This window comes from Aulonocara sp. 'chitande type north' Nkhata Bay, linkage group LG7 (genome assembly GCF_057382095.1).
Source record: "Aulonocara sp. 'chitande type north' Nkhata Bay isolate Kocher_YH1m ecotype deep benthic linkage group LG7, A_spYH_male_GT1.1, whole genome shotgun sequence".
In the NCBI taxonomy this organism is placed as follows: Eukaryota; Metazoa; Chordata; class Actinopteri; order Cichliformes; family Cichlidae; genus Aulonocara; species Aulonocara sp. 'chitande type north' Nkhata Bay.
In genome coordinates this window covers 12490927-12517128 of record NC_141350.1, presented here as the reverse complement: position 1 = coordinate 12517128, position 26202 = coordinate 12490927, and the positions used below count along the sequence as shown (strand labels likewise).

General features: G+C 39.0%; 1 protein-coding gene across 1 annotated transcript; it reads right to left on the bottom strand.

The window, feature by feature from the left end:
* Positions 1 to 560: 560 nt before the first annotated feature.
* Positions 561 to 25332, bottom strand: rasgrf1 (Ras protein specific guanine nucleotide releasing factor 1). The gene is made up of 27 exons (XM_086298626.1): positions 24540 to 25332; positions 19979 to 20085; positions 19603 to 19750; positions 17318 to 17410; positions 16990 to 17243; positions 15264 to 15343; positions 14957 to 15150; positions 13254 to 13363; positions 12854 to 12972; positions 12245 to 12405; positions 11505 to 11568; positions 11092 to 11234; positions 10910 to 10992; positions 10573 to 10821; positions 8743 to 9113; positions 8518 to 8637; positions 7009 to 7179; positions 6820 to 6926; positions 6491 to 6603; positions 6326 to 6386; positions 5542 to 5645; positions 5374 to 5458; positions 5078 to 5275; positions 4912 to 4991; positions 4697 to 4814; positions 4548 to 4616; positions 561 to 3153 (listed from the first exon to the last, which is right to left on the bottom strand). The coding sequence occupies exons 1-27, from the start codon at positions 24813 to 24815 to the stop codon at positions 3061 to 3063; spliced, it is 3771 nt and encodes a 1256-aa protein (XP_086154752.1). The 5' UTR covers positions 24816 to 25332; the 3' UTR covers positions 561 to 3060.
* Positions 25333 to 26202: the final 870 nt, after the last annotated feature.

The window sequence follows — 26202 nt, the reverse complement described above, 5'->3', positions numbered from 1 at the left end:
TAGCGTCCTCCTTTTTAATCTGTGTTTGAATATTTTTTAATGTGTCTACATTTAAGAATGTCGCTACAAGGGCATATTTTGGTGAAATAATATGGTTTGTATGACTTGAAGCAATCATTTTTAAATAAATAAACAAGATAAACATATGCCATCAAGTTCACTGCTAGAGTCAGACCTGCGTTATTACCAAGTCTTTTGTGATGTTAGTAAATGAAATAAGGAAATCAATAAAATCTAAGTAGACCAGGTATTAAGCTGGTCCCAGGTTTCATGAAAGTTATGATGTGATTGCAACTTGGATTTTAATATTTATTGAATCAGAAAACAATTTATGTCATGTTTAGTTTGTGCATTTGTGAAAATTCTAATTATGATCATAAATATTTTTTTTCATATTAATTCCGGATTTTGCCGGATCACGGTAGGCCGCTGAGCACAGTTGCTTCCTAGGACAGAGAGCTGCTTATAAAGCTAAGAACTTTCAGACTGTATTTTATTTCATCATATTAGATGAGCATGTCAACTGATACAAGATCTACAAAAACACTTGAGACAAAATGCCCCTGAGATAAAATGAATTTATTATCAAGAGGTAACTGGGAAACATATTTTTGTTTATTTGTTGTTATGTTCTTCATCTTCTTTTAATCTTTTTTTTCCTTACAAAACTGGGAATATTTCTTAAGCTGTGGAAACATGAGGGTTGAAAGATAATTTTCATACCATTGGGTATTGCTTACAGCAAAATGTTTATTTGTTTATATACCTTATAAGAGTATGTGCATTTATAAGTGTATACAGTATAAGTATATAGTATTATTCTGTCTGTGAAGGTGTTGCATGCCTACCACATTAGCTTCAAAAGTGTACTGTACATACATAGTAAAAATACATACAAATATTCACAGAATAAGCACTACGTTACTATATTCCTGCTAACAGAAATGGTTATAGACAGGATTACAGTATAAATGCAAAACACTTTGAATTGCTCTCCTACCTCTAAGTTATGGTTTCAAGACCACACTGTTGTAGCGTTTTGTGTTAAGCTTGTGATATAAGTTGTTTTTGAGAGGATTACACTGTTCCACATTGAGAAATATGCCAGGTTGCATGTACAAAATGTACAGCGCATCTCAGTGAAGTGAATTAACAACAAAGTACAAAATACTTTCCCATGTTCATATAAAGAGCAGGTCACTCTCTCTTATACTACTACAAAAATAGTGTTTGAATGCTGCAGGCAGAGGTCATTCACATACATTTTATCATAGTTTTTAACAGCAATGCATATAACAGAGTGATATACAGTCATGTTCCACAATCACTGGAACAGCAAAAAGGACAGATTGTCTTTTGATTACAGAAGAGCAACAAACTTTTACTCTACAGAAGTAGAACCCGAACCTGAAGGTACAACACTTAACCACTGCGTGTGATTTTTTTTTTTTTCCATGAGTTTCAATTTAACAAGTCAAGACCAAAAAGTTCAAGCATAAAGGGGGAAACTCGTTGAACTGTACTGGTGCACTTCAAGTGTAACAAAAATGCAGGTGACAAATCCGTCACCTTAAACCTCACAAACCTCACTTCTTTAACACTCTATGTTGTTACACAGCTTATAAGTGAACTCAGCAGACTTTAGGCACCTCGTGTGCCAACTGAGAAACTGTATTATCCTATAGCTAAACTTAACTTAAAGAAGAGGTTCCCAACCTATGGATTGTTTATCATTACCAGCTTTAGAACATTTACTACTTGACAGAAAGAAGAAGAAGAAAAAAACTCTACAGGTAATTAAGTGTGTACAGATTGTGTCTGCACATCATGTCCCATTTGTCACATTTGGTCTATATGTATCAGCTATATGTATCAGTATAAATATGTAGACTGAGCTGATGGTTCTAGCAACAAGAGTGCGATTTTTCGCAGCTCAGCCTGAAATATTTTGGCACATCTCAGCACATTTGCTTCTGATTTCAATGATGTCGACAGGGTAAAGCTTACATTAGTGATTTACATCAGTGGATGTTAATAAAATGTCTCAACAACAACAGAGGATAAACTGGTCCATTAACTTTCCAACTTTTAGAACAATATTTACAATTTTTGGTGAATACTTGACTGATTTTTGCAAAACCAATAACATTTCTGTAAGCTTTCAATATACGTTTAGTGCTAATTAGAAAATGTGAGCATGCTAACAAGTTAAGCTACAGTGGTGAGCTTGTTGTTCAGTTAACTTCGCAAATATAGCATGCAAATTTTAGCATTTAGCTCACAGAGTTGACCTTCCTGTGGACTGTATTCATTTTTCTCATTCAGCCAATAACTTCAACAAGAACCTTTACCTTGTATTCACTTTCATATCTGGTTGGACATACTGGACTGCTCCACAGTTACACTGTAGGAAAACATTCAGTGTGGTAAGCACAGTTGGGAACCCCTGTCTTTAGAATAGTGAGCAGAAATGAAGAAACAAATCCTTCTTGTTTTGGTTCGGGAAGCACAGAGACACATATGCTTTGGATACCTTGCTGTCAGTTGCACTGATCACTGTTGTCTACCTTTAATTATATTCTCTGTGCTCTTTTACCTGATTTTATGGAGTATTTTTTTGTTTTAGTTTTTTTTTACAATGCTACATTGGTTGCAGAGAACTTCAGTCATCAATAAAACTCAAGCCAAGAGAACAACAGCCAGCAACACGAGTGCTCGAAGTGCAAATTTGATACAGTATGGCATGATGCAAAATAATGTCATTGGTCACAGTAGAAGACACGGTTGCATGCAGCTAAAGTGACCTCTATTATTGTTCTTGAAATACTCATAGAAATTAAAAAAAAATCCTTCAAGCAGGTGTCATTGTGGAAATGGCAACAACAAAAATCATACACGGAAAAATATACACTAAAATGTTTTATGTTGTCAAACAACTTTAAACATCTACTGTACAGAGGAGCAAGATCTTAAGCATGTACAGCTATACAAATGTTGATGTGCATGTTAACTGATGTGTAATATTAACAAAGAAAATACTATGGAGGGCCACCTTCCCCATCAGTTGGGCACTTTAGGCTCAATTCTGAGTGAGGCTTCATACATGCTTTCTTCATCCAGAACAAAGCTTTTGTCCAGCAGATACTGGGCTACCTAGAATATGGGGGGGGAAAGCAAATTTAAGGACTTTTTTTATTTGATTATATTTACTATTTTCACAGTTTAAACAATACTAAACAGAAGCAAGTTACTAGTTGCAACCCTCAGTATCATTATGTTTATACTGTAAATTTTGATTATGTGAACTAATGAGTTACTTTGGCCTGATTTTGATTTATTTGAATAATATAATACAAACAAGAACACAAAACATTAATCATTATTTGGGCAAAACAGTGCTATGCAATATATCTAAAAGGGTCCCAAGCATTCATAACTTATCTTTTTGAAGCATTTCCACCTTGAAAATTAAAAACTAACATCCCACGTTTTTGCTGTTATTGGAGGACTTTACCTGTTTCTTTCTAAAAAATACTTTGCAAAGATATAGAGGAACTTAGCCTTTGCATTTACAAGATGCAATCAAAAAGCTCAGAGAGTGCCTATATGAAAGCAAAAAAATGCACCTTATTTAATTTTTTTTTAACCTCTATTCAATGGTGTCTCCTTGCATGGCGATAAACTGCTTCCTGCTATTTTTTGTCCCACTTTATCCAACTTTTATTTATGACTTCATCATTAAACTCAAATCCGTGCTGTGACCAAATGTCAATTTTAGAACACAGGAATTCATTCCTGCTTGTGGCTAACTCGCTGTACAATTCCTCCATTCTCCACACGCTTAATATCACATCATCTACAAAGAAAATTACAAAGTCAATACGATAAAAAGGGCACCTCAATGTCAACTATATATTTAATTTGTGTAATATACTGAGATATTTATATTTAGAGCTAGACTTATTCTGTTATAATTTGTAAGTTTGTATTATCAAATTTAAGTTAGTTATTTCCTGTTCTTACTGTCTTGGAGCAACTGTGACCACATAATTTCCTCAGAGATTAATAAAGTATTCTGATTCTTATTCTGAAATAAGTTCAGTTCATTCCCAAAAACGACACATTAGGTCAGGAGAGACCAAGAGCAATTTTTCTACATTTATGCTTTGTGCACTTTAAGAAGTTTTCTGTCAGTATTTTTAATGTTCTTAAAAATACACTACTTTCACTCTGTGTGTATATACATCACTCTGCATTTAATCTCTATCTCCCTCCTCTCACCCCAACTGATCACAGCAGATGGCTGCCCCTCCCTGATCCTGGTTCTGCTGGAAGTTTCTTCCTGTTAAAAGGGAGTTTTTTGTTTCCACTGTTGCCAAGTGCTTCCTTTGCCCAGGTTTAATTCAGGTACCACTGTTACTTTCTACAGGCCCAGTCTCTGAAATTTTTGATTGCAGCTCGTATATTAGAAATAGCTTCTTCAAGTAGTCAGTTGTCAGAGAGGTTGGGAACTACTGCTCTGTGGTCTTTGCGATTAATTAATTTACCTTTGGTTGCAAGTCAATCTTATATGCTGTTTGTTGAAACTGTCTGATTTCTCTGATGATGTGAGAAATCTGGAAAAAAGGGAAGCAAGGATGTCAGTGACACAAACTTAGCGCAAGTCTTTCATATCAGGAATCGCCTAACATCTCACCATCCTCATCTTTGAGAAGTTGACCAAGTTGTCCTCGGTGTAGTTCGGCGTTCCCTCCTCAATGAAAGCCAGATCAGTGAGATACATCCCCAGATAGGGCACACAGGGAGGATCGCAACTAGAATAAAAAAAAAGAGAATAAAAACCACTTATCATCCACTTGTGCTGCTTGTTTGCTTTGTTGATCCAGTCTGAAACTATGTCCTTGAACTCACTTCTTCAAAGCCTCTCTGAGGTTTTTGAACCTCCCCTCTGATGAGACCAGCTTCTGCAGTTTGTCAATCAGTGCTTTAGTCTAGAAAAAAATGGTGATAATGAACACGTTCAGTGACAATACCATGCACTTCAGGGACTAGCAGCAATGCATATAGAGACACGCACCTGCTTGGAAACTTTGAGCCAAGTTTTCTTGAGACGGAAAACAGAGCTGCGGTTCAGTGATGAGGTGATCTCGAGAACGGCGTTGTAGTTATGTAGACAACGGCAGATATCGGCCACAGCTACCCATTTTTCGATGACTGCTACCCGGGTTACAACATCATCACAGCGGAGGATCTCCGTGGCAATAAGGTTGCTCATCTGACAAAAAAAACGAGAAACAAGTAGTTTAGACTTCATGTTACGTTTGGATAGAAGGGTTCAATATGTGATAAGAGCTCTTTTTGACTGGAGCGTACGTCATTGAAGTGCTTCGTTGTCCTCATGATATACGGCGTCTTCTCATTTTTGTCATTCTTCATCCAGCCTTGGCCAAAGAATTCCCTGTGAGGCAAACCAAGAAAGAAGAAGTGAAGCATGTATTGGTGTGTTCGTGCTTCCTGGCTGTGTGGTGTGATGACACTCACTCGTATGGAATGACCTTGAACACCAGGTGGTCCAACAGAGTGAGCTGCTCTGCAATTTCCATTGCTGAGTGATTCTCGAAGGTCTCAGCTTTCCCTCCTCCCACCTGAAAGACACAAACAGTCCAAAAAAACAATAAAACAGATCCCAAATGATCTAAATTAGCTAACTTGACTTTAGTTTTTTTAACATGACAATAAATAATCTACCAAACAAGGTATTTCTGTAGGTTTTGATGCACCTTCGCCTCTAAATTTTTCTTTTTTTTTACTTTTACATCTTCAATTTGTCAAGTGCTGGTAAAATGACTTTTAACTAGACTGAAATGTGCTATTGACTGTCTTATTTTCATAAAAGTTTCTGTGATCAAGGACACCAAAATATATACAAAAGAAATCTTTAACTGTTTTATTGTATTTCAATATTTATTTTTGAATTTGTCATCTTTTCAGGCAGAACCCCCCCCCCCCGTCTAGCTGATAGTATTATAATAAATATACTCAATTACACTTCCTGCAGCTGTATCTAAAAATACTTTGTGGCATTTGTGAAATCACTGCTTGTCACTCTTGAGCAACATTTACATATGTGCAAATTCACGCACCGTCAAGATTCCAGTCTAATGAATCCCATCTGCTAACTATCACATAATGCATTAATTGTTTGCTGAATTTATGTCTCATAACTGATCAAAAATATTCAGCATCTATTATCATGGGAGCAGCCAAGTGAGCAGAGGATTGATTTCAAATAGAGCCACGAACAGCAGCTACTCACTTCACTTACCAGTTGTGTCACGTCTTCTATCGCGATCTGATTGTCACCGTGATCTTCCTGAGTTATAGTCCTGATGACATGAAAAAGAAGGTCAACCTCTGAAAGATGTACAGCTTAATGACCCAGTAAAATGCCTTTTAATCCCTCTTTCACTCAAACAGCACTCAGCGGTACCTGATGATGTTGGCTGCCGCTTTCCTCTCCTGGGTCAACAGCTCAGGGTCATGCATCACTTCCTCCAAAAAGGCAATAACCTTCGTTTTCAGCTCATTGTTGCTCTCAAAGTCCTAGAGAGGCACACACAGCACACACGGATGATAGAAAACTGTAGATTTTGTCATTGATCATCACTGCTCATGAGGTTAGTTTTGAATTAGTTGTATTCTGTGTGGATAATATTCTCAAATTTTTATTAAGTTATTTTCCAAAACAATTTCTTTCCTCTGTTAAGGAGAAAATATGCCAAGATGCTGTGTTAACATCTCTGCTATGAAATGCGTTACCGGAGAGTGTTTGGACACCCAGTGCCGAAGCACATTCAGGACTCTGTTGGTTGCCGCTCGTCTGATCACAAACTCTTTGTCTCCATTTCTCTGATCTGTTGGAAAACCTGCAAAAAAATACATTAAATGAGAGGCACCGAAGGAGAATAAAGTTTAGAGAATTGCCCAACACTTTCTTGGTGAATATACCTGTACTGGCAAGGGACATCCGTCTATATTTTTCCTTGGTAGGGGTACCCTCATTGGCTCCAGCAGTAGCAATAGCAAAGGCGGAGGCAGCAGATAGAGCACTGCGGTTGTTGTCCAGCTCTCGACATGATGACATCACCATGCCGTTGTTGTAGGAAAACAGGGAAAACTCTACACACAAGGACAGTTAAAAAAAATACAAGCCGTAAATGTATATTTATTATTATAACTCAATATACACATAAAGCTGGATGGCCTGTTTTTTCATTTCACAAACCTCCACTAGGGAGCACTGCAGGCCAATGCAAAAGTTTCCCTCCAGACTTTCCTTTACAAGAGGCTTTGATATTCAAGATGGTTGCAGCTAAATATAGCCACTAAATATCAGCATAACAGAGGAATCAACAGATTCTCTGCACTCCTCGATGTATAAATCCCGGGAACACGGATCATAGGCTGCTAATAATCCCACACATTGCCTCACTATTCCAGTTATTTCACATATTCCAGATAATGCTTCGTTTTAAAAACTTATATTGTATAATTCTGTCATAAGATTTGAAAGGCAAAGATAATCTTGGCTCCAGTGAAACAGCCTCATTACTGGGGGCGGTAGGGAAAACACGCTCTCAGTGTAGTTGCTATGACACAAGTTTCCCTAACACCTACTGAAGCCAAGCGTTGGCTTTCCCCACATATTCATAACCATCGAACGACTGATATTTCATGTTACTTATGTTCCACAGTGGCATATTTTTTTTCAGATAGAAATATGACAGCATATGGCTAAACGGGGTTATTTAAAGAGTAAAACAATTCATCATTCTCCTACAGATGGTAAAATATGCTTGACGGCAAGTATTGTCAGCTGCAAGGGTTTTTTTTTGTCAAGTGCCATCTGTCTATCTGCAAGGTTACACAAAAACAGTTAATCAACATTTTATGAAATTTGGTCAAGACATGGAGCCTGTGCTGAGGAATAAGCTGATAAAAACTGTTGTGGATCTAGATTACTTAAAAGAAAAAGAAGAAGCAACAAGTCATTACTTTTGGCAGAATTTTCTTTCTCTGAGTAACTCTGCAGTTTTTTTAATCTGTCTGTGTAATCAAATGTATTTTGCTCTAGTTCTTTAGTTCTTAAGACTCTATGTGAACAGTTTTGCATTTTTCAAAACTCAAAATAATCTTATTTTATATGGGATAAATAAGGGCCTTGGTGTTGGCCCTCTTTCTGAAAGAAGCCACTTTAGCTCTGCTTACTTTAATTCAACTTTCTTCTGATTGGCTGCTGATTTTTAACAGCAGGCGAGTGTGGTACATGTGCTCTCGTTGAAACAGAATTTTGTGTGTTTTGTATTTTGACACAAGTATTATTTGTGCACATCCTGATCTCATTATTTAGAAATGTAGCTAGGTTAAATACAAGTATTTACCAGTGTAACAATATAAAGTGATTTATAAGCTCGACATTTCATTTTAAATCATGTACAAGACTAAGACACAATCTACCTGAGGAGTTTTTGCATTTGATATTTTTTGGTGTAGTTGGAGATTTGGTAGGAGAAGCTTCTGGATCCCCGTCATCGCTCTGGTTTTGATCATTATCACTTTCTTCTCGTACAGAGAGATCTGTATTGTAACAAGCAAACAGCAGTAAGTATTAAGCTCTTTTAAAGACATTATTGTAGCAAAGCAGAGTTCAAATTGTACTCTGAATGGCTACAAGTCACCCACCTTGTTTGCATGCCGAGGGGTCGTCCACCTTTTCCTTCTTGTCTTCTCCCTCATCAGAGATTTTGCTCGCGATCGGGCTGGACACATACAGTTTGTTGATGTCCAAGGTGGTCTTGCTGAATGGAGACATGGAGGAATACATGCTTGCATAGCCATTTGAGGAGCAGCTAAGGGCAGCCAGGTCAAGAGCTTTGCCCCCAGTGATGATGGGGATATTGAGAGAGAGCTTGCGACGGCGGTTGGGGGATGAGTTCTTGGCAATAGCGAGAGGAGGAGGGGAGGAGAACTTTCTGCTAGCCCTGGGGGAGCTGGGTGGCTCGCCATAAAGAAGTTTATTATTTTGACTGCTGGCAAAGAATAACTCCAGTGACCTGCATCAGGGGAGGATAAACATTAGACGTTAGGGCACGTATTTATTTATTTGGTTAAGTATACTCTATATTTTAGGAGCTTAGCTAAACAAACAGAACCTCTGAAATAATTTATGCAAACCAAGTCAGCCCTGCAACCAGAAGTCTCTTTTCAACTATGTCTCGGCTGACTGCAGTGTTTCAGAAAACCCTCTCCCACTCCCTGTCAGCCTCCTGGCGACCTCACAGGTTCCCATAAATAGCACAGTGAGCGATAGTGCGCATGGCCGCTGCTGACACAAGCAGCCAAGAGTAGGTGTCTCTCAGTGACATGACAAGCGCCACGGGAGAGCATAATGCAGGGTGTGGATATAGAGAGCCCTGATCTGAGCTCCACAGCAGGGCCCTTACTCTAGGCATGCAGAGCAGAGAGTTAGCACCAGTGCAATCTTTTGCAGGAGGGTGGGGTCCTGCAGCACCGAGGCTGATTGCCATAGAGTGACAGAGCCCGGCTGAGACACTCCCACACAAGCAGGATGGACTGGACCAATACAAACTGATATGTACATAACATACAGTGAAACAGAGTCACCATAGCCTTGTAGCAGTGCCACATCTGCTAAGTCTCTGTGTTTGGATTTAACCAATAAAACAAGCTCTATATATACACACGCTAAGCTCAAAAGATCAATAGACTTAATCGTTTCAGTGTCACATACAGTGTCTATGTACACAAACACAGAGAAACAAATACCCGTGAACACTACACGCATGCTGCACCCTCTACATGTCCAGCCACTAATTCATGATCAAACTTAAATTTGCACCATACAATGAAAGCAACTATAACCACTACTGTCAAGTTTAAAAGATTATTGAAAAATAATTAATTATGGGGTACCTTACTGACTGAATTTGCACTTAGGAGGATGTGCGAGAAACAACAAAACAAACACAGCAAACCACCAAGCTCCATGCTCATTTAACATGAGAGCACTGGAAAATATGGATATTTGGATGTTGCTTGGAATGCTTTTTAAAGTCAGTGACTCCTAAGTTGCAATATATATATATATATATATATATATATATATATTGTTAACTGTGTAAAAGTATAGTTTATGCATTTTGCAACACAAACCCAGCAATTAAGAAAAGAAAATGCAGCACCCATCTCATCAAATTAGTCAATATCTTTTTATAGTTTTCCTGTCATGTTTTGTGTAATTTCATGAAATTCTATGAATAAAACAAACAAAAAAATTTCTGTATAATAACCACAGAACTTTTGTTCCTATATGTGCCTCACATTGATTAGAGGATGACAAAGCTTCACATCCTAATAAATCAATTCCATCTTTATGCAGGCTGGCAAGGTCTGAAGGGATGCCACACACTTCAAATAAGATTTTTTTGTCTGTGGTAAGCGCTGTCAACAACCTTGCAACATTCAAGTCTGTCCAAATGTAAAGTGACTGACCGGGCCGGAATGGCACTGATGGGTTTCTTGTAGATGGTGATGAGTTTATCCAGCACCACATCAGCAGTGGTGAACACACGATAGGAATGCAGGAAGGTGTTGAGGAAGTCGATTGAAAGGAAACGGAGATCAGTAAGTCTCTCGAGCAGACGCTCCACGCTGGCGTAGCGGATCTGCAGCACCTTGCAGGAGTTCATCATCTTACTGAAACGGATGTCCACGTCATCACAGTACAGACTTGAATCTGACCTGTTAAGAAAACAAATACAAATCTAAAAAAAAAGAAAAAGAAAAATGGGAGCAGCTTCACCAAGTTACATGTAAAGAAGCAGCTTACTTGATCATCTGCGGCACTGTGACTTTGGAGTTGTCTTCAAAGGCGTTCATCATCAGGCCATTGCAGCGGATGTTGTCTATGCACTGCAGGACACATGCAGTTGAAGTAAAGAAATAGGACAGAGGAAATGTTAGTGATTTCTGTAACTGACTGCTGGAAGACTGTGATGTGCGTTGACATGCCTGGCTGATGTCACTAGTCCATGCAGACTTCTCCTGCCTTGAGGAGGCTACCAGGATGACTGTGAATGACTGGCTGTCCTTTGGCTCCACAACAATCTTGAAGTCCAGGTGCTCCATGTCCTGACCACTCTTGTCTGATTTAGCTTTGAGGCAAACACAAAGACTTTTTGTCATTTTCCTTATATATTTCATTTATAGCCAGTAAAGACATAAACATGTCATATGTGATTGTACAGTGCCAGATTTTTACCCAAAACAAGTAGTGCATTTCATAGTACTGCCTGCCTTTACTGGAGCATTATTTTTCATTTGTTCTAACAAAGCTAGCATCCTCTAGTATTCATCAGTTATTTAAACCATGAAACAGAGTACATATGAAGCACATTTCTATAAGAAAATATTTAAACACTCACACTCATCATCTGTCCCCTCAGGATCTTCCACAAGAGTGCAGTCTATAAGCGAAACTACTCCGTTCTGCAAACAGCATACAATACACATGTAGATGTAGTAAATGTAGTGCATACATAAAAAAAATCAGTTCCATCAGCATAAAAATATGTGTCATTCATATATAGAGGTGATAAATGTCCTCATCTTCATCCTATTCTCCAAAGTATCCTTAACTTCAGCTTGGCAAAACACACAAAGCCTTCAAAAAGGTACATCTGATGCTATTTAGGGCATCTTTACTATTAGTTTATCCTTTCAGAATATTTAGGTTTAAGTTTAAATACATAAAAGGAAGTTTGTTTTTATTCCAAATATTTAAGCTGGACAAAGAAGGGTTTTAGATATCATCTGGATATCTTATATGGGCAAACCTTATCACTAAAAATGAAGACTTCATACATGCTGCATAAAGAAGCAACAGCTTTGAATGATTATTGTGGAAAAACCACAGACGGTATTAAAAGAAGGGTTCAGTTTCATAAAAATCTGGCATATTATTATGTAAAATATTTGAAAACCTCTCAGTAAACGTTTGGGATGGAGGGGTTTGCTAATCTCACACATGTTAATGAGCCTACAGTATCTGAGCAAATGTAGTGAATATTCCATCGAGTGTTGGTTAATTCATTTATTTTAGGTCAGGTGTCCCAGACTTTTGCAGAAAGGTTGTGATGCTGCCAGCTCAGCAGCTCAGGCCCACCTTGGTGAGATGAAGCTTTCCCCCAGACCCCCTGGTGCAGATGATTAAATGCTTGGAGAAGAGAAAGCACTGCCTCTCCCCTTCTTTCTTTAGAGACAGAGAACCCAGTCGCCCACGGGTGATCTTGCCCTTCTCGCTCATTGGCACCTGGATGAGGGACCCTTTATGTAGAAAAAAGGGGTCCAAACAGAATGAAGGAGGAGCAAAGAAGAGACACATGTAGACAAAAATGAAAAGGCATATGCACATTCCTCTGTACATGACTATATGTACAGAAGAATAATAATCGACCACGTCTCTTTTCTCTTTTCTTATCCATCACGGCCTGTTGGGGACATTTGACATTTGCAGTTGCAGATTCATCATCAGTTTGCCACAGACCCGTCTAATTACACTTAGAAATTAAAAGCTCTTATAGCGAGGAGTACGTGTTGTTCCCCAGAGAGAGACCGAGAGGAGGAGAGAGCCAGCCCTGTGCCACGCTGCACAATAAAGTGCCGGAAATGTAAAATCTGGCTGTCAGAAATGTGGAGGGACAGGAAACCTCTCTCTGTTGTGACCCTGCTGTCTGCTGGGATCCAAAGTACAACACTTAAAGATGAGAGTTACCTTGTCTTACAAACGTCTGGCTGGTGTCAAGGAGAATCTCGCAGCCCTCTACAATCATGCGCTCTATTGCCAAGTTTTTCCTGATGTTCTCGGTCTCGCTCACTTCATCATGCATTATTCTAAGAAAGCACAAAAACAACACAAAAAAAGCGCCTTTTTGTCATTCTCATTTGGAGCTTATACATCAAATAGAAAAAAGCTGAAATTGGGTCTTTATATGTTTGGTTAAATAAAAAATGTATCTGTTTATCTTTACAGTTAATATCTCTTCATGCTTTTTTGGTTATTCTAAAAAAAAATTCAACAGCTTTTAGACTGATCTATTATTTGTGTTCATATGAATTAAAAAGACGTTACTCTCATATAAGATACCACGCCCATCTGGGGCTATGGGTTATACCTGGAAAGCTCCTCCAGCTTAGATTTGGCATAGTCCAGACTATTTCTCTCTACATGTTCATGGGGTGTGTGGGCCAGCAGCTCATGGAGAGTCAGGATGTAGCGAGGAATCTGGAGAGGCAGAACAGAAAGCAGCAGGAGAGTCGTGCTCACTTGCGAGATCTTTCATGTGCACAGCACAAGCGTACAAACACAGGGATAAATATGTGCCAGCACGATGAGAAGAAGATCAGTAGAGAGCACAATCTACACTCATCAGCAAAATTTATTATCAACACAGCACAGCCTGCAGCAGGCCCCAGCAGAGTGGACTGTTGGGGAAAATGCGTGCCTTGCCAGAAAGGAGCGTGAGCTCCGAGACCAACCATTTTTATAGACATGAAAACATAATCAAGACATCCTGAGACACTGCAGACGAATGCCTGCTAATTCTTTTGTTAATGAGCCATGCTACAATATGTATATTTGAAGCCAAATTCTGTCTGAGCCACAATGTCCAGTAAACAGGCCAGAGAATATTAATGAAAACACTGGTTTAGCTCAAGTGGAAATCAGTCAAATCTGGTTACACAGCTTTTAATAAATGCCACTGCCTCTTCAGAATGTAGTCACCTGTTTCATGTGTTGCACTCAGTGCAGCATTTTGAACATTTGGCAGCCATTACAGCTTTAGAGAAGTCAAATCCCTCCTGGATGTGAGCAATTTTGCCAATTCTTCGTGGGTGACCCTCTCAAGTTTCTGCAGAGTGGATGAAAAGTGCACACGAACTACCATCTTCAGGTCCTTCTAAAGATGTTATACTGGGGTGAATTCTAGCGGGAGACAGTCAGAGACTTGGCCTGATGTCACTCCAGTATTGTTTTGGCTGCTTTGCTTCAGGTCATTCTAACACTGAAAGGTGACCTGTTGAACCAGTTTCACATCACTTGTACTAGCAGTTTTTCTTCAAGGACCTCGCTGTATGTGACTGCACTCAACATTCCCAGTTCTCACTGGTCTTTTTGAATCTTTGACTGTGAAGATTGTGCTTCACTGCAGGATGGAATAAGACAGATCAGAGACTTGCAGATGATAGGTGATCACCTTTTTTTCGCCTCATCACGAAAAAAACCAATCATTTCAATCTGTAGCAGGTGGACTAATCAGGTTTTAAACATATTTACATAATTATTAAAGCATTTTTACCACAGTTTGGAGTACCAGCATAAAAAGGGTCTAACTTCTATTCTAAAGGGGGATTTCAGTTATTACTCTTTAAGATCACCCACTAAGAACGTGCTTTTACTTTGTAATTAAGTATTTCTTAGAGATTAACAGGGATAAATACTGTACCAGTTTTATAGGTGACACATAGGAACAGTCTACATCATAAAGAAAAGGAGAAAAGATTAACATTTTGCCTTTTAGATTTTTAGTGATGACCCTTTTGTTTACATTTGACTCACAGGCAGTGCAATCGCAAAACAAAGTGGCCGACTGCTTTGCAAACCGCCACAGCTGGGCATCATTGGCATAGCAAAAGGCATCTAGTTTTAGGTTGGTGAAATATATGGCTCAAGGGTGACATTTATGGAGAAAAGAACTTGGCTCAAGCTGCGAGAGCACAAAATTAACAACAAAAGCTGGCTCCAGGCTGCACCTATGCAGCAAACAAATGGGCCTGCCTTTATTCCTGTGTATATCAGTGAGACAAATGAGCTAACCTGGAACATAGGGTAGGTAAGGAAGGTCTCCAGGGTCCTTTCCTCACAGTCGGGCTTGGCCTCATACTGCTTCAGCAATTTATCAAAGTCTCGGTTCTGCTTGCAATGTGCCAGGATCTGCAGGCTGTATTGGTGGTTCCTCACAAACTCCTGGTAGATGTTCAGCATGGGCAGCAAGATGTCGAACAGGTCAGCTGCAGACACATCAAACTTTTTTAATCACATTTCATCACGTGCACTCTGACAAACATCTGAATGAGTGCATTATGAATAAAGTAATGAAATTCAACAAAGACATGACTCTTACCAAGGACTAATGTTGGCCAGCTTGCTATTCTGGCTTTCAGGCCCTGGTAAAAGATCTGATGCAGAAACATGATGGTTTCACTGAAATAAAGTAGAGATTGAAAAAAACATTTATTAGGGAAACTAATCTCACACTATAAAGATTTTAAGAGTAATAATCCTAATTTTAATCTGAGCAGTTATTACGTTTGACTGCATATTTAAAGAGATCCATTTATGTCTTGAAAAGACCATAAAAAAATAACAGTTCTAAAAACAATCACAGAAATTTAGTTGTCTTTAAATACCAGTGTACTGTTGAGAAGTTGCATTGTTCATAGGTATAAATAATTAATAACTAGGGTATCCATGCTGTGCCAGGTGTGTGTAAGCTGTGCAGGGCTTGAAGAGGTGTGACATCCAAGGTGTCTTATCAAAAGTAAACATTAATGATCCAAATTCTATGAGGAATAACTCTTCCTCAAACCAGGCATGGTGCTTCTGCCTCTGTAATCTGCATTTATCATTATTGTATTTACATTTATGATTCTTGTTTTAGACCACTGATAATATCCAGAGGCCCAAACCTCTCTTTACTGCTCAGCATGTCGCTCTGAGCCAGTATACACACTGCATTTATTTGATCTCATTCTATTAGTTTGGGCGTTGTACTGTGCACTTTGACTTTTATTGCATACAGTGTTTAAACAACACACTGAACCAGTATTTACTTTAACAGACTTGTTATCAGGATTACTGCTAACAAATAAGATTTCTACATAATCTGTTACAATATTATTGCACATTAAATGTACGGAGATCTGCTTTGAAGATTCAAACCAATACACAGGGAGTATGTAGCTCTTTACAAGTTGTTGCAAGCTGCTCACTTATCAAACACAAATTCAGGCACTTGAGGTTACCAGTATATTAATGCAGATGATATTCCATTTTAAAATTTTAAAAAGTATCTTAATGCTTCAGATGCATCATTCTGCAGTAGATTTAAAACTTATGCATGGCAAAACGCTCACAACTAATGTAATCTATTAAAAGATATCTATGCATGAATATGCAGAATATGTAGACAAGGGGAAGGAATTGTGGTACCTGATCCTTCTGGTTTTTGTTTGTGGCCTGAATTCTATAGACCAATGACAGATGAGACAATAGCTTCAAAGTTTTCAAAAAATTTAAATTAAAGATACGGTAGTTTTTTTTTAAGGTGTACCAGCTAAAGCCACATAAACTGCCCCATGTCTGCATTTGCAATAACAGGTAATCTGAGTGTATTATAACACAAATTCAGATTTGTGCCAAAATGATGACCAGAACTGCACAGTGCTTCCTCATCAGCATAATCAGTGTCTCAGCAGTGCCTTTCCTCTCAACTCGGCACAAACCTGACTGGATGATGCCAAGAAATTACCAAACAGGTGCAGAAACAAAAAACAAATAGACACAAGGAAAATTCTATGAAAGCTGTGTTTGCCCGAGTGCTCGTTTGAGGTCAGTGTGACCAGTGTGTGTCTTTTTTGTCTGATTTTATTTTGTTTTTTGTTGTTTAGTAAAAAAGCTTTGGTTGCCATAAAAACCACAAAAAAGTAAAAGCTATGGCTAACAATCATCAGGTTTTGCATTATTATCTGGTTGCCAGTATGCTGTTCTTCACTGTGAAGTGAAGGCTTATATGTATGTGTCCTTGTGATTATGTTCTTTATCTAGAGAAGAACTCTGGATGAGCCAACCTGTTGAGGAATATGCTGCTGACATCATCGTGGGTGATGGGAGGCTTCTTAGAGCTGGCGGCCATGCGCAGCGGCCTCAAGAAGTTGTTCACCAGAATATGAAGCTGCTGGACGTACTCTGCCTCCGAGTCCAACATGCTGAACACCACCTGGTTCCTCTTCCTCATGCTCTCTGCATGAGGCGAGCGGATATAATCCTGGATGATGGTTTTCCACTTCCTCCTGCAAATCCAGCCTCGCAGAAAGCTCTGGACCTGCAATAGACCGTGCATTCTCAGAACATGAAAATGCATGAAATCAAGGCAGAAGTTCAGACTGCTTGCTTTACCTTTTTGATCTTCTTAATTTCAGAGTCATCGTCAGTTGGAGCGGCTGCAGGGCTGGCATGGATCTTCTCGTTGTCTTTGAGCAGCCCAGCAATCTGTCACGGAAGCAACCACAAAAAAGACCAGTCATTCCCACTTACACACTCCTCTTCTTCTCACTTACTGTAACAGCATGTAAACAAAGTGACTGAATCGACAGGACAGGACCTGTCAGCACTGTCAACACTAAAACATTAGCCTGACTAAACTAGCTGTGCTCACTTGGCTGCTCCTCTGTAGCGTTGATTAATATTTATTTACATCGGTCATAACGTTGATCATTTTAATGCAATATGTATCAGTCAAACTGTCCTGTGTGTATGCTGACTGGGCGGTAGACAGAGTGCCAAAAAAATAAAACAGAAAAAACCCAGACTCGGCTTTGTAGACAGAGAGAGTTAATTGTCATTGAATTGCATAGTAGAGATGCAACATGAAGCATAGTCCATGCATATTCAGGGCCTAATTCAATTTCAAGCATCACATTTGCACATTAAAGTAAAATGACTATTGGATCTGAAGAATACAGCTGGGGACATGGCCCTACTGAAGGCATTGTTCCTGAAAGGAGATGCAAAGTGGAGAGAGGTTGGCCTGAACATGATTCTTCTCTGCGACGGGGGGTGTGCTTTCATATCTGTCCTCTCACACTAGTCTCCGCATATGAGACAAACAGAACAATAATCAGCATAATCCATCGTTTTCCCACTGGCTCAGCTGTTATTTGTTGAGCTGGCAGGTCGGAGCGAGGATAGAAAGCAGACAAATTTTTGGAAAGGAATGAGAGTGCAAAGTAAGAATCAGTTATAATATAGTGCTATTGTGCCAGGATGTCTATTTACAGCAGGTCTGACTGATATTTTGTGTGACTGCCACACATTTGCCTGACGATGGAAAAGCCTGTAATCCTGGGCTATTTGTGATCCAGACAGAGAGTTACAAAATCCTGGATATTTTAACAATGCTCCCTTTAGTATTGAGGGTGCTGGTAAGGTCATAAAAAGCCCCAAACTGTCCAAACAGTTACTCCTGAGAGGGGACATGTGTAGCTTATTTAGATCTACTATAAATTTGTAGTTCTCATATTAAAGATAGGTAATCAATAATTATTTTTAAACATTTAATATTTAGATGCCATACGTGATATTGAAACAATAATAGGAGCAGGTAACAGCAAGGAAATGAGTTTTAGCTCATAATTGAGTATTCTTTAGGTCTTAATGCATGAATATTACTCTAAAAACTAGAAGTAATGTAAATAATTGAAAGTAGTACTTATGACATGCCCTGTACAGTTAACAGTTTCAGATGTTGATGAAACACAATGGCTTTGACCTATTTTCTGTCATATATGTTGTGACAGTGGTGAATACTCACAATATGCATGACACTGAAGTCTCAAGTATGAGCACATGAGCAAAAACCCCCTGGTTTGAGACTGCTCTAAATGTTCAGTTTTTATAATTGTTGCTTGTACGATGTCATTCTCAGCTGCAAAAGTGCTGCTTAAATCTTTAGTTTATGAGGCACAGCCAATCAGAAAAAAGCTGTCCGTGGGGAGCAGGGCGTCTCAAACAGTGGAGGGCAGACCACACTGGCCACCAAATACAAAGTGAAGCTAATGTGACTGATGTGAATATATTTTAAGGAACTGTCAAGAATTTGCTGATGCTATTGTGCTGAAATTAGATTAGATTAGATGAAGATTAGATGAAACTTTATTAATCCCTCGGGTGGGTTTCTCCGGGAAATTCAGTTTCCAGTAGCACAGCACCAACAGAAGTTGCATGTTACAGATACAATAAAGGGGAATGATAGCAAGGATATAAGCATAAATATACCATATATACACATATACACATTTATAAATACAGAATATATAATATGAATAAATAGGAATACATATTTATTAATTAAAATAAATGTGTACCTTTATTTTAATAAAATCCAACATTTATCCATTTTTGCTAGGGTGAACTAGGGGGCATGACCCAGTATATCATAAATAGGGATTACTGTAACTGTGAATCACGCCTAGCAGAGTCCAAGAATAAAATAATGTAATTGAAAATAAATACAGGAGATGTTCTTTAAGGACTCTACTGGAATAAATGAATTTAGCTGATGGTGCGTTTTGGTTTGACTGAGGAGGATGAGCAAAGTGGAGGGGGTTAGCATGTATGACCGAGTATGTGTTTACATTCCTACTCTTGAGAAGTACTAAGAATGAAATCACAGTGAATATTACCTCTGACTTGAGCCTTTCAATCTCTATTTCCCCATCCTCTATCTGTTGTCGAAGTTGCTTAGCAACTGTTTTCTCCGTCTCCACAATCTGAAGCAGATGAAGATACTTCTGCATGAGAGCCTCATGCTCTGTAGCCAAGTTTCTGTAACTGTAAAAACATGAAAACACACAAACCACATGGTTTTGTATATCAGCTGGAGTGATGAATGTCATCTAACTGCACACTGTCTCGTCTCACTAAATAAATCAAGAAAGCAACGAGGACTTTCTTATAAATAAAGCGTTATTCCGTGAAGTTTTTCAAATTTTAACCAAACTTTTGAAACTTTTACTAATTTACCATCTGATGCGCTGATATGCCTTTGCATGGCTTTACCTGGCGTGTGATATGGCAGCCACCCATTCATCGCAGTCCTTTACATCCTCCGTGCGCAACTCAAGGGCCTTTTGGTTTTCGTGGTTGAAGCTGACTGTGAAATAGTACTGAAACAAAAAGCGAGGAGAGGGTGAGGAGCTCCGGTTAGAACCAACACACAACAACAATGCACATGCTGCGCGCAGGAAGGAGCACTCGTTATCAGATACCTTTCGGATAAATCTGTTATATATAGTAGCATGACTGAAGCTTCTCCTCTGCTTTGTTTGTTTCACTGCCTCGCTGCTGCAGACATCAAGTGGGTGATTTAAAAACCACACAGAGCCTGGGGAAGCCACATCTTCCTCGCCCACCAGTGCAGTTGATGGAGCACACTGAGGGAAGCCTCCCCCAGCTCAGTTCCTGGGATGCCTCTGGTTCCCAGGAGGAAATGCCACAAGACATGGAGGCTGGAGCCACGGCCAATTACATAACTGTGCAATACCTGTTTCCTAGCAACTCCAGTCATTGTGAACAGTTGTTCACAGCTGTTTTTTTCACTGTCACTTGATTTTAGATCACCATTCTCCCTTTCACGCTGTACTGGTTGTGACTGGTGAAATGAAGAGCTTTTGTGCTTTTCGTTTTGTTACAGATCCTGAATTCTGCTTGTTAAAAAGTTAATACTTCTGGCTGCTTTTACGTGACTCCTCTGTTAGCCAGCTTCCCTAGCCTTTATACAAAAAAACTACAATAAAAGGTGATTGTATATTACTACTTAGAATATCTCAGATACCTCTGAGTACCACTTATCAATTAGAATAACCATTAACTTCTTATTTCCGCTATTCAGCCACTACTTTTAGCTACTACTCTATTTAACAGCAATTTACTGTGTATAAAATTGCATCTATTCTTATGTTAACCCAGCAAAGTATTTCAGCTACATCTCTGTACTTTTATCTAGCCACTTCAACTGCTAATTCAGTTACATATCAGTTTAAATGTAATTTTAGCTAACTAGCTTCTGTTTATCATTTATGTTTACCCAATGTTTAAGTTTGTCCTGTTAGCAAACTATTTCAACTTCTACTAGCACTAGCAGCTAACTATGGAAGCTTGTTTCTGCCACTATTTTTGTTCTGTTAATACAAAAAAAAAAAAAAAAAAAAAAGGAAGGCATCTGACCTAAAATATTGAGATAACCTAAATTTCAGCTTAGCTCTGCCTGACATTCATTCTGTCTGTCTTTCTTTTTTTATTTTAATGGCAGAAAAAATCTAGCATAATTATCAGTCTATTGCTCAAGAATTTATTTTCCATCTTGATGCATGCTCAATCATCCAGGTAAGTAAATCTCCAAAAGTTGATTCTGTTCATCTGGACCCAGCATTTTTGTGGGAGAAATGTTTTGTCACTCATCCAAGTGACAAAACATTTCTCCCACAAAAACGCCACAAAACGCTACGTCCAGATGAACAGAATCAACTTTTGGAAATTTATTTTGCAGTTTATCTGTAATTTAAGGCTAACAATTAATACGTTAGCAATTTTCCTCAATATTTCAACCATGTATCATCTTTTTGTATATTAGTCATCCATCGTAATCATTAATATCTAGTCTATCTAATACTGGTTATCCGTTTGTCTAATTTTTAGCTAACTTTTCTGCTTAAACCTGCTTAGATCTTTTTAATTAATTAATTTCCAGTTTGTCCAGTTTGTCCACACCTATCCCTGACTGCTGCATAACTATCCGCAGTGGGCATTGAATTGTTGAATATCACTAGCTCGTTTGCAGTATTCAAATATACAATATATCCAAACACAAATGAACAGTTAGGATGCAATGGAAACATCTTCTTCATCAGCTGAAAGAATTGTGGTAGTATCACAGGATATGTTTAATTGCTAATATTTCTGTGTTTTTATTTAAATGTGATTGTAAAACTGAACTTATAATAGATTATTTTAACACTTCAAGAGAATCCGTACACAATACTAAAATTCAGAATCAGCTGCTTCTTTTTTTTATTTTAATCTCATATCTACATATTCTACCTGTAAACACTTGTTTAGATGAGAGTTTATTATATAAAATCAACATCACAATTCAGTTAATTGAACTGTCATCATTCTTCTGAACTGTTCCAGCCACGCTGAGTCTGACCAGACTCTAATCTTTGGCCTGCAGATGTTCAACAGGCACCTATCAACATGCAACTGATCATTATTCACGGCTGACTGCTCTTTCATCTTCACATTCATTAGGTATTCATCCTACCGTCAAAGAAAATCTATTTCTGGCAGAGAGGCATGTATGTTGTTGTAGTTTTCCCTCATGATCTATCTAAGACTGTCTGGTGTGAAGTCATGTTAAGCATTTTGTATTTATTCTGATTTATGTTCATGTCCCAGTCAAGCACCTTTAAATATTGTTACTGATCTAAACAGGTATGAGATGCGATACAGCACTAAGGCTTGTCTATCATTTACTTTCAGCTGTATACAGATAAGTTAATTTAGATACAGATTTGCAGCTCACTTCTCAGTCCTGCTGTGTGGTGTACATAAGTGAGTGGTAAATAATTAATTAGGCATTTTGCGATAAATTATAGAATATTTTTTACACCCTTTCGAGTTACTTCTGACTGACAAGCAGCTTTATTGCAGAAATATTTTTGTTAATGTATACCCATTAGACTGAAGAGTTAGAACTCAACCTTCTTTCAGCTTCATGACGAGTTTTAATTACAAACACCACTGACCCCAGAGTGTCTTTTCTTAATCAGATCGCCTGATTTACATTACAGTTTAGATCCTGCCGTCAGAGGCTGCCTGTGATACTGGTTGATGCGATGCTGTTACCCAGTGTGAGCAAGCTGTGTTTTCTATAATTGGACCCTGACCCCTCCAAGGTACTGCGAGGAACAAATTTAGCTCAGATAGCGCTCACATTAATAGGAGAGATGAGACACACTGCTTCTCTCCTCGCTGTTACCCCGCCTCTTCTAACTGCATCATTCTTTAGGATGCAAATAAGGGTTGCCATAGAAACCTCGGGCTCAAACGCATTATCATTTTCACACTAACTGCATTTCAGGATAAATGTAATGTGGGGATTATGGCAGGTTGCTAAAATGTTGCCATTAAACAACAAATCTATAGGTAAGGTTAGGGGATGCAGGTGATTTCTCCTGATTAAAATATTTGTATACAGTGAGAAGCAATGCTTCAGATATCAGATATTAGTGCACCCCATATTGCTGCACTGTGCAAACAGGTTTCACAAGAAACCAGAGATGTTATCTGTCTGTCAGCTTGCAGTCATATTTAAATCAGCACAATAGTCGTAAAAGAGCACTGCTGACATTGTTTTTTTTATCTTTAAGGAGGGTTTTTTCTTTCTTTGGGGTGCTTTTAAAGCAATTGTGCAAGCACAACATTTACCAGTGTGCATGCATTCTGCTTTGTCAGCACAAGGGCAGCTGTTCACAGGAAGAGCCTGGACTCACATTGGATTGCAGCCCTACCTACAGAGTCAGGCACAGAGCCTGGAGTGAGCAAAGGAAAGCCGACAGCATTGGAGCATCGTGTTCCTCGACTGTTTAATCACAATAACGGTGTTAACAAGCCTGTTAACCTTTCCACCCTAAAATAATTGAACAAGGAGCCAGAGGAAATCAAGCAGGATTAAATAAATATTTCATCTGCAGTTATCTGGACTCAAATTTGAAAAATCTTATGGCCTACTTTAGAGTGAAAGGCTCTGGTAAAATATGACAGCTGTCACCTTTAATGCAAATGTAACCTCCAGCATTACACTCCACACTGAACCATTTCATTCAGGTCACAGAGATCAGTGCTGACTGATCACGGGCACCCTGCTGTTTCCTGACCCATAAGTGTAATTTCAAAATATTACCACAGGATGGAAACCTTGAGGCCACAACTTTTATTTTTAATTTTTATTTTTTGCACGTTTTATTGGATGGGGCATTAGGTAGGATATAGCACTCTCCGCCCTGAAACGTCAAAAGCATGATGGCTGGAAGTCAAAAAGCAAAATATGAGACCAACCAAAAATGCAAATGCATCGTTTTCACGAGGCTAGAAATCCATTTGCATTTCATGCACTCATGCACCGCTGAACTACCCTACAAGCCCCCCCCCCCCCCCTTTTTTTTTTTCTTTTTTTAGGTCGAGCGCAGGTTTGGTGCAACCCAAAGCAAAACACTGCACCACATTGCTTACTGCCAGGGCTGCCGTAACATCATTAGGTGTTAATATTGTTACCTCATCATTAATGTCATGCATGGATTACATAACGTGCAATACAGCAAACCTCATGCTATTCTGCTGCACTGGATTTGGGGTCATCATGCGATGCGATATATGAAGAATGAATGTATAAGAGAAGCGCTTGGGGAGTTCAGAGGCATCCGAGAAAAGAAAAACAATAATGCATGTATTGCTGCACCTCATTGGTGTTTAAAGCTGGAAGTCTGCAAAACAATAAAGCAGAAAAAGACGGTGCGTGTGTATCTGTTTGTGCGTGATCGCACGCGCACGCTCTCCGTACCTGCTTTTCCAAACACTCCTTGGCTGACAGCGAAGGTTTAGGTGAAGGCGCCCTGTCGCATGTGCATCCCTCCAACAGGTATAATCCCGAGGGTCGAGAACTGGACTCGTTCTCAAAATAAAAGAGCATATTCTGTAACAAAGCGAACCACTTTGTGTGCCATTTCGTGTTGTCTGAGCTCTTTTTGCTCAAGCACCCTCGTCTTGTACCATCCTTCTTTGCCAAAAGCCCCAGGTAGGTGACATGACCATCATTAAGTCGTATTCCCTTCTGCATTTTGATGAGGACACTTCAGATGCGCAAGGTGGATCGGTCGTTACATCCTTCTGAAGTCGCTCAGGGGGAAAAAATCAAATAAAGAAAGGCAAGATGTTGACTTTCTCAATGCGGACCTCTAGCAGCAGGCTTGTCCACTCTGTCCGACGCATTCACCGTGTTGGCATTTAACTAAACAAAACAAAACGAGGAGCACAAGTCCAGCATCCTAAAATCTTTTGTCATACTCCGAGCGCTTTGAAGGTCCACATTATCCGATGGTGTGGGGGGGAAAGATGAGGTAAAAAGGTAAAAAAACAAACAAACCCCAAAACTGTCTCAGACTGAACGATAAGAGGAAAAGGGGTTCGAGGTTTGTCCTTTTCTCACATGAAATATCCAGAAACCAGTAGGCTTGGTGCTCAGCCAGGCAGTGCTGGGTGAAGTCACGTGACGCATGCTTGGGAAAGCAGATTTCAGGTCCCTGGACAGGGACGTCTCGACGAGATGCCGCATAAGTTGGGTTTCGTCTCAAGACGATCAAGGAGGCCCAACGGAGAGGAAAATGGAAAATACGAAGCTTTCAAAACAGAACAACAACTTTAGAGGAGAGCAGCCGTTTAGGCTGCAGATGAATCTACACCTACATTCTCCGTGACATATTTTCTAGCTTTAGGTGGTTTTATGCAACACTTAAAGTTACTCTTTGACTCTCATGAGCACATTTCAGCGCCTGCAGGCGAGAAATTGCTTTGCTTTTAAATTGCTTTCAAATTGCTTTTAAATAATAACAACAAAAACCCACAAAAAAGCAATATATGGTGTCTTTTATTTGCACTTAAATGGCTGCTCAGCATGGTCCTAGCACGTGTGGTCTGAATGTGATCAGCTGCTGCATTTTAAAGTTGAAGTACTGTAAATCAGGATGCAGGCAATGACAGGAAGTAGGTCAAAAATAATTTGCTGGCCAGCATCCTCTGCTGTGTCATATAGGCTCTGTTTGTAAATATGCTCTAGTCACAGATTCACTTCATGTTCAGTTACGGGTACAGGTTAAACTATAAGATATGAAAAGTAGTAAAAATAAAAGAATGCAGGATGTTACTGTTTAATAATTTGAAAATGTAAATAAAGCATCTATAAAAACAGAATTTATGGTGATCTGAGGACTGAGGACATCCCTGTGTGTGTTTGTGTATGGTAGTTAAAATAATTCCATAGCATGTAAAGATGTGTTATATTGTGCAAATTTTTGTGCAAATGTGCAAATTTCCATCTAGTTTATAGCTTTATTAAAAGCAGGGGTTTCATCACCTGCACAAAGGGTTCAATCCCCTTTTTTGTTTTGATCTTCCTAGCTTTGGACTCCACCCTTGTGTGTCTCTGTGGTAATGAGCCAGACAGTAAA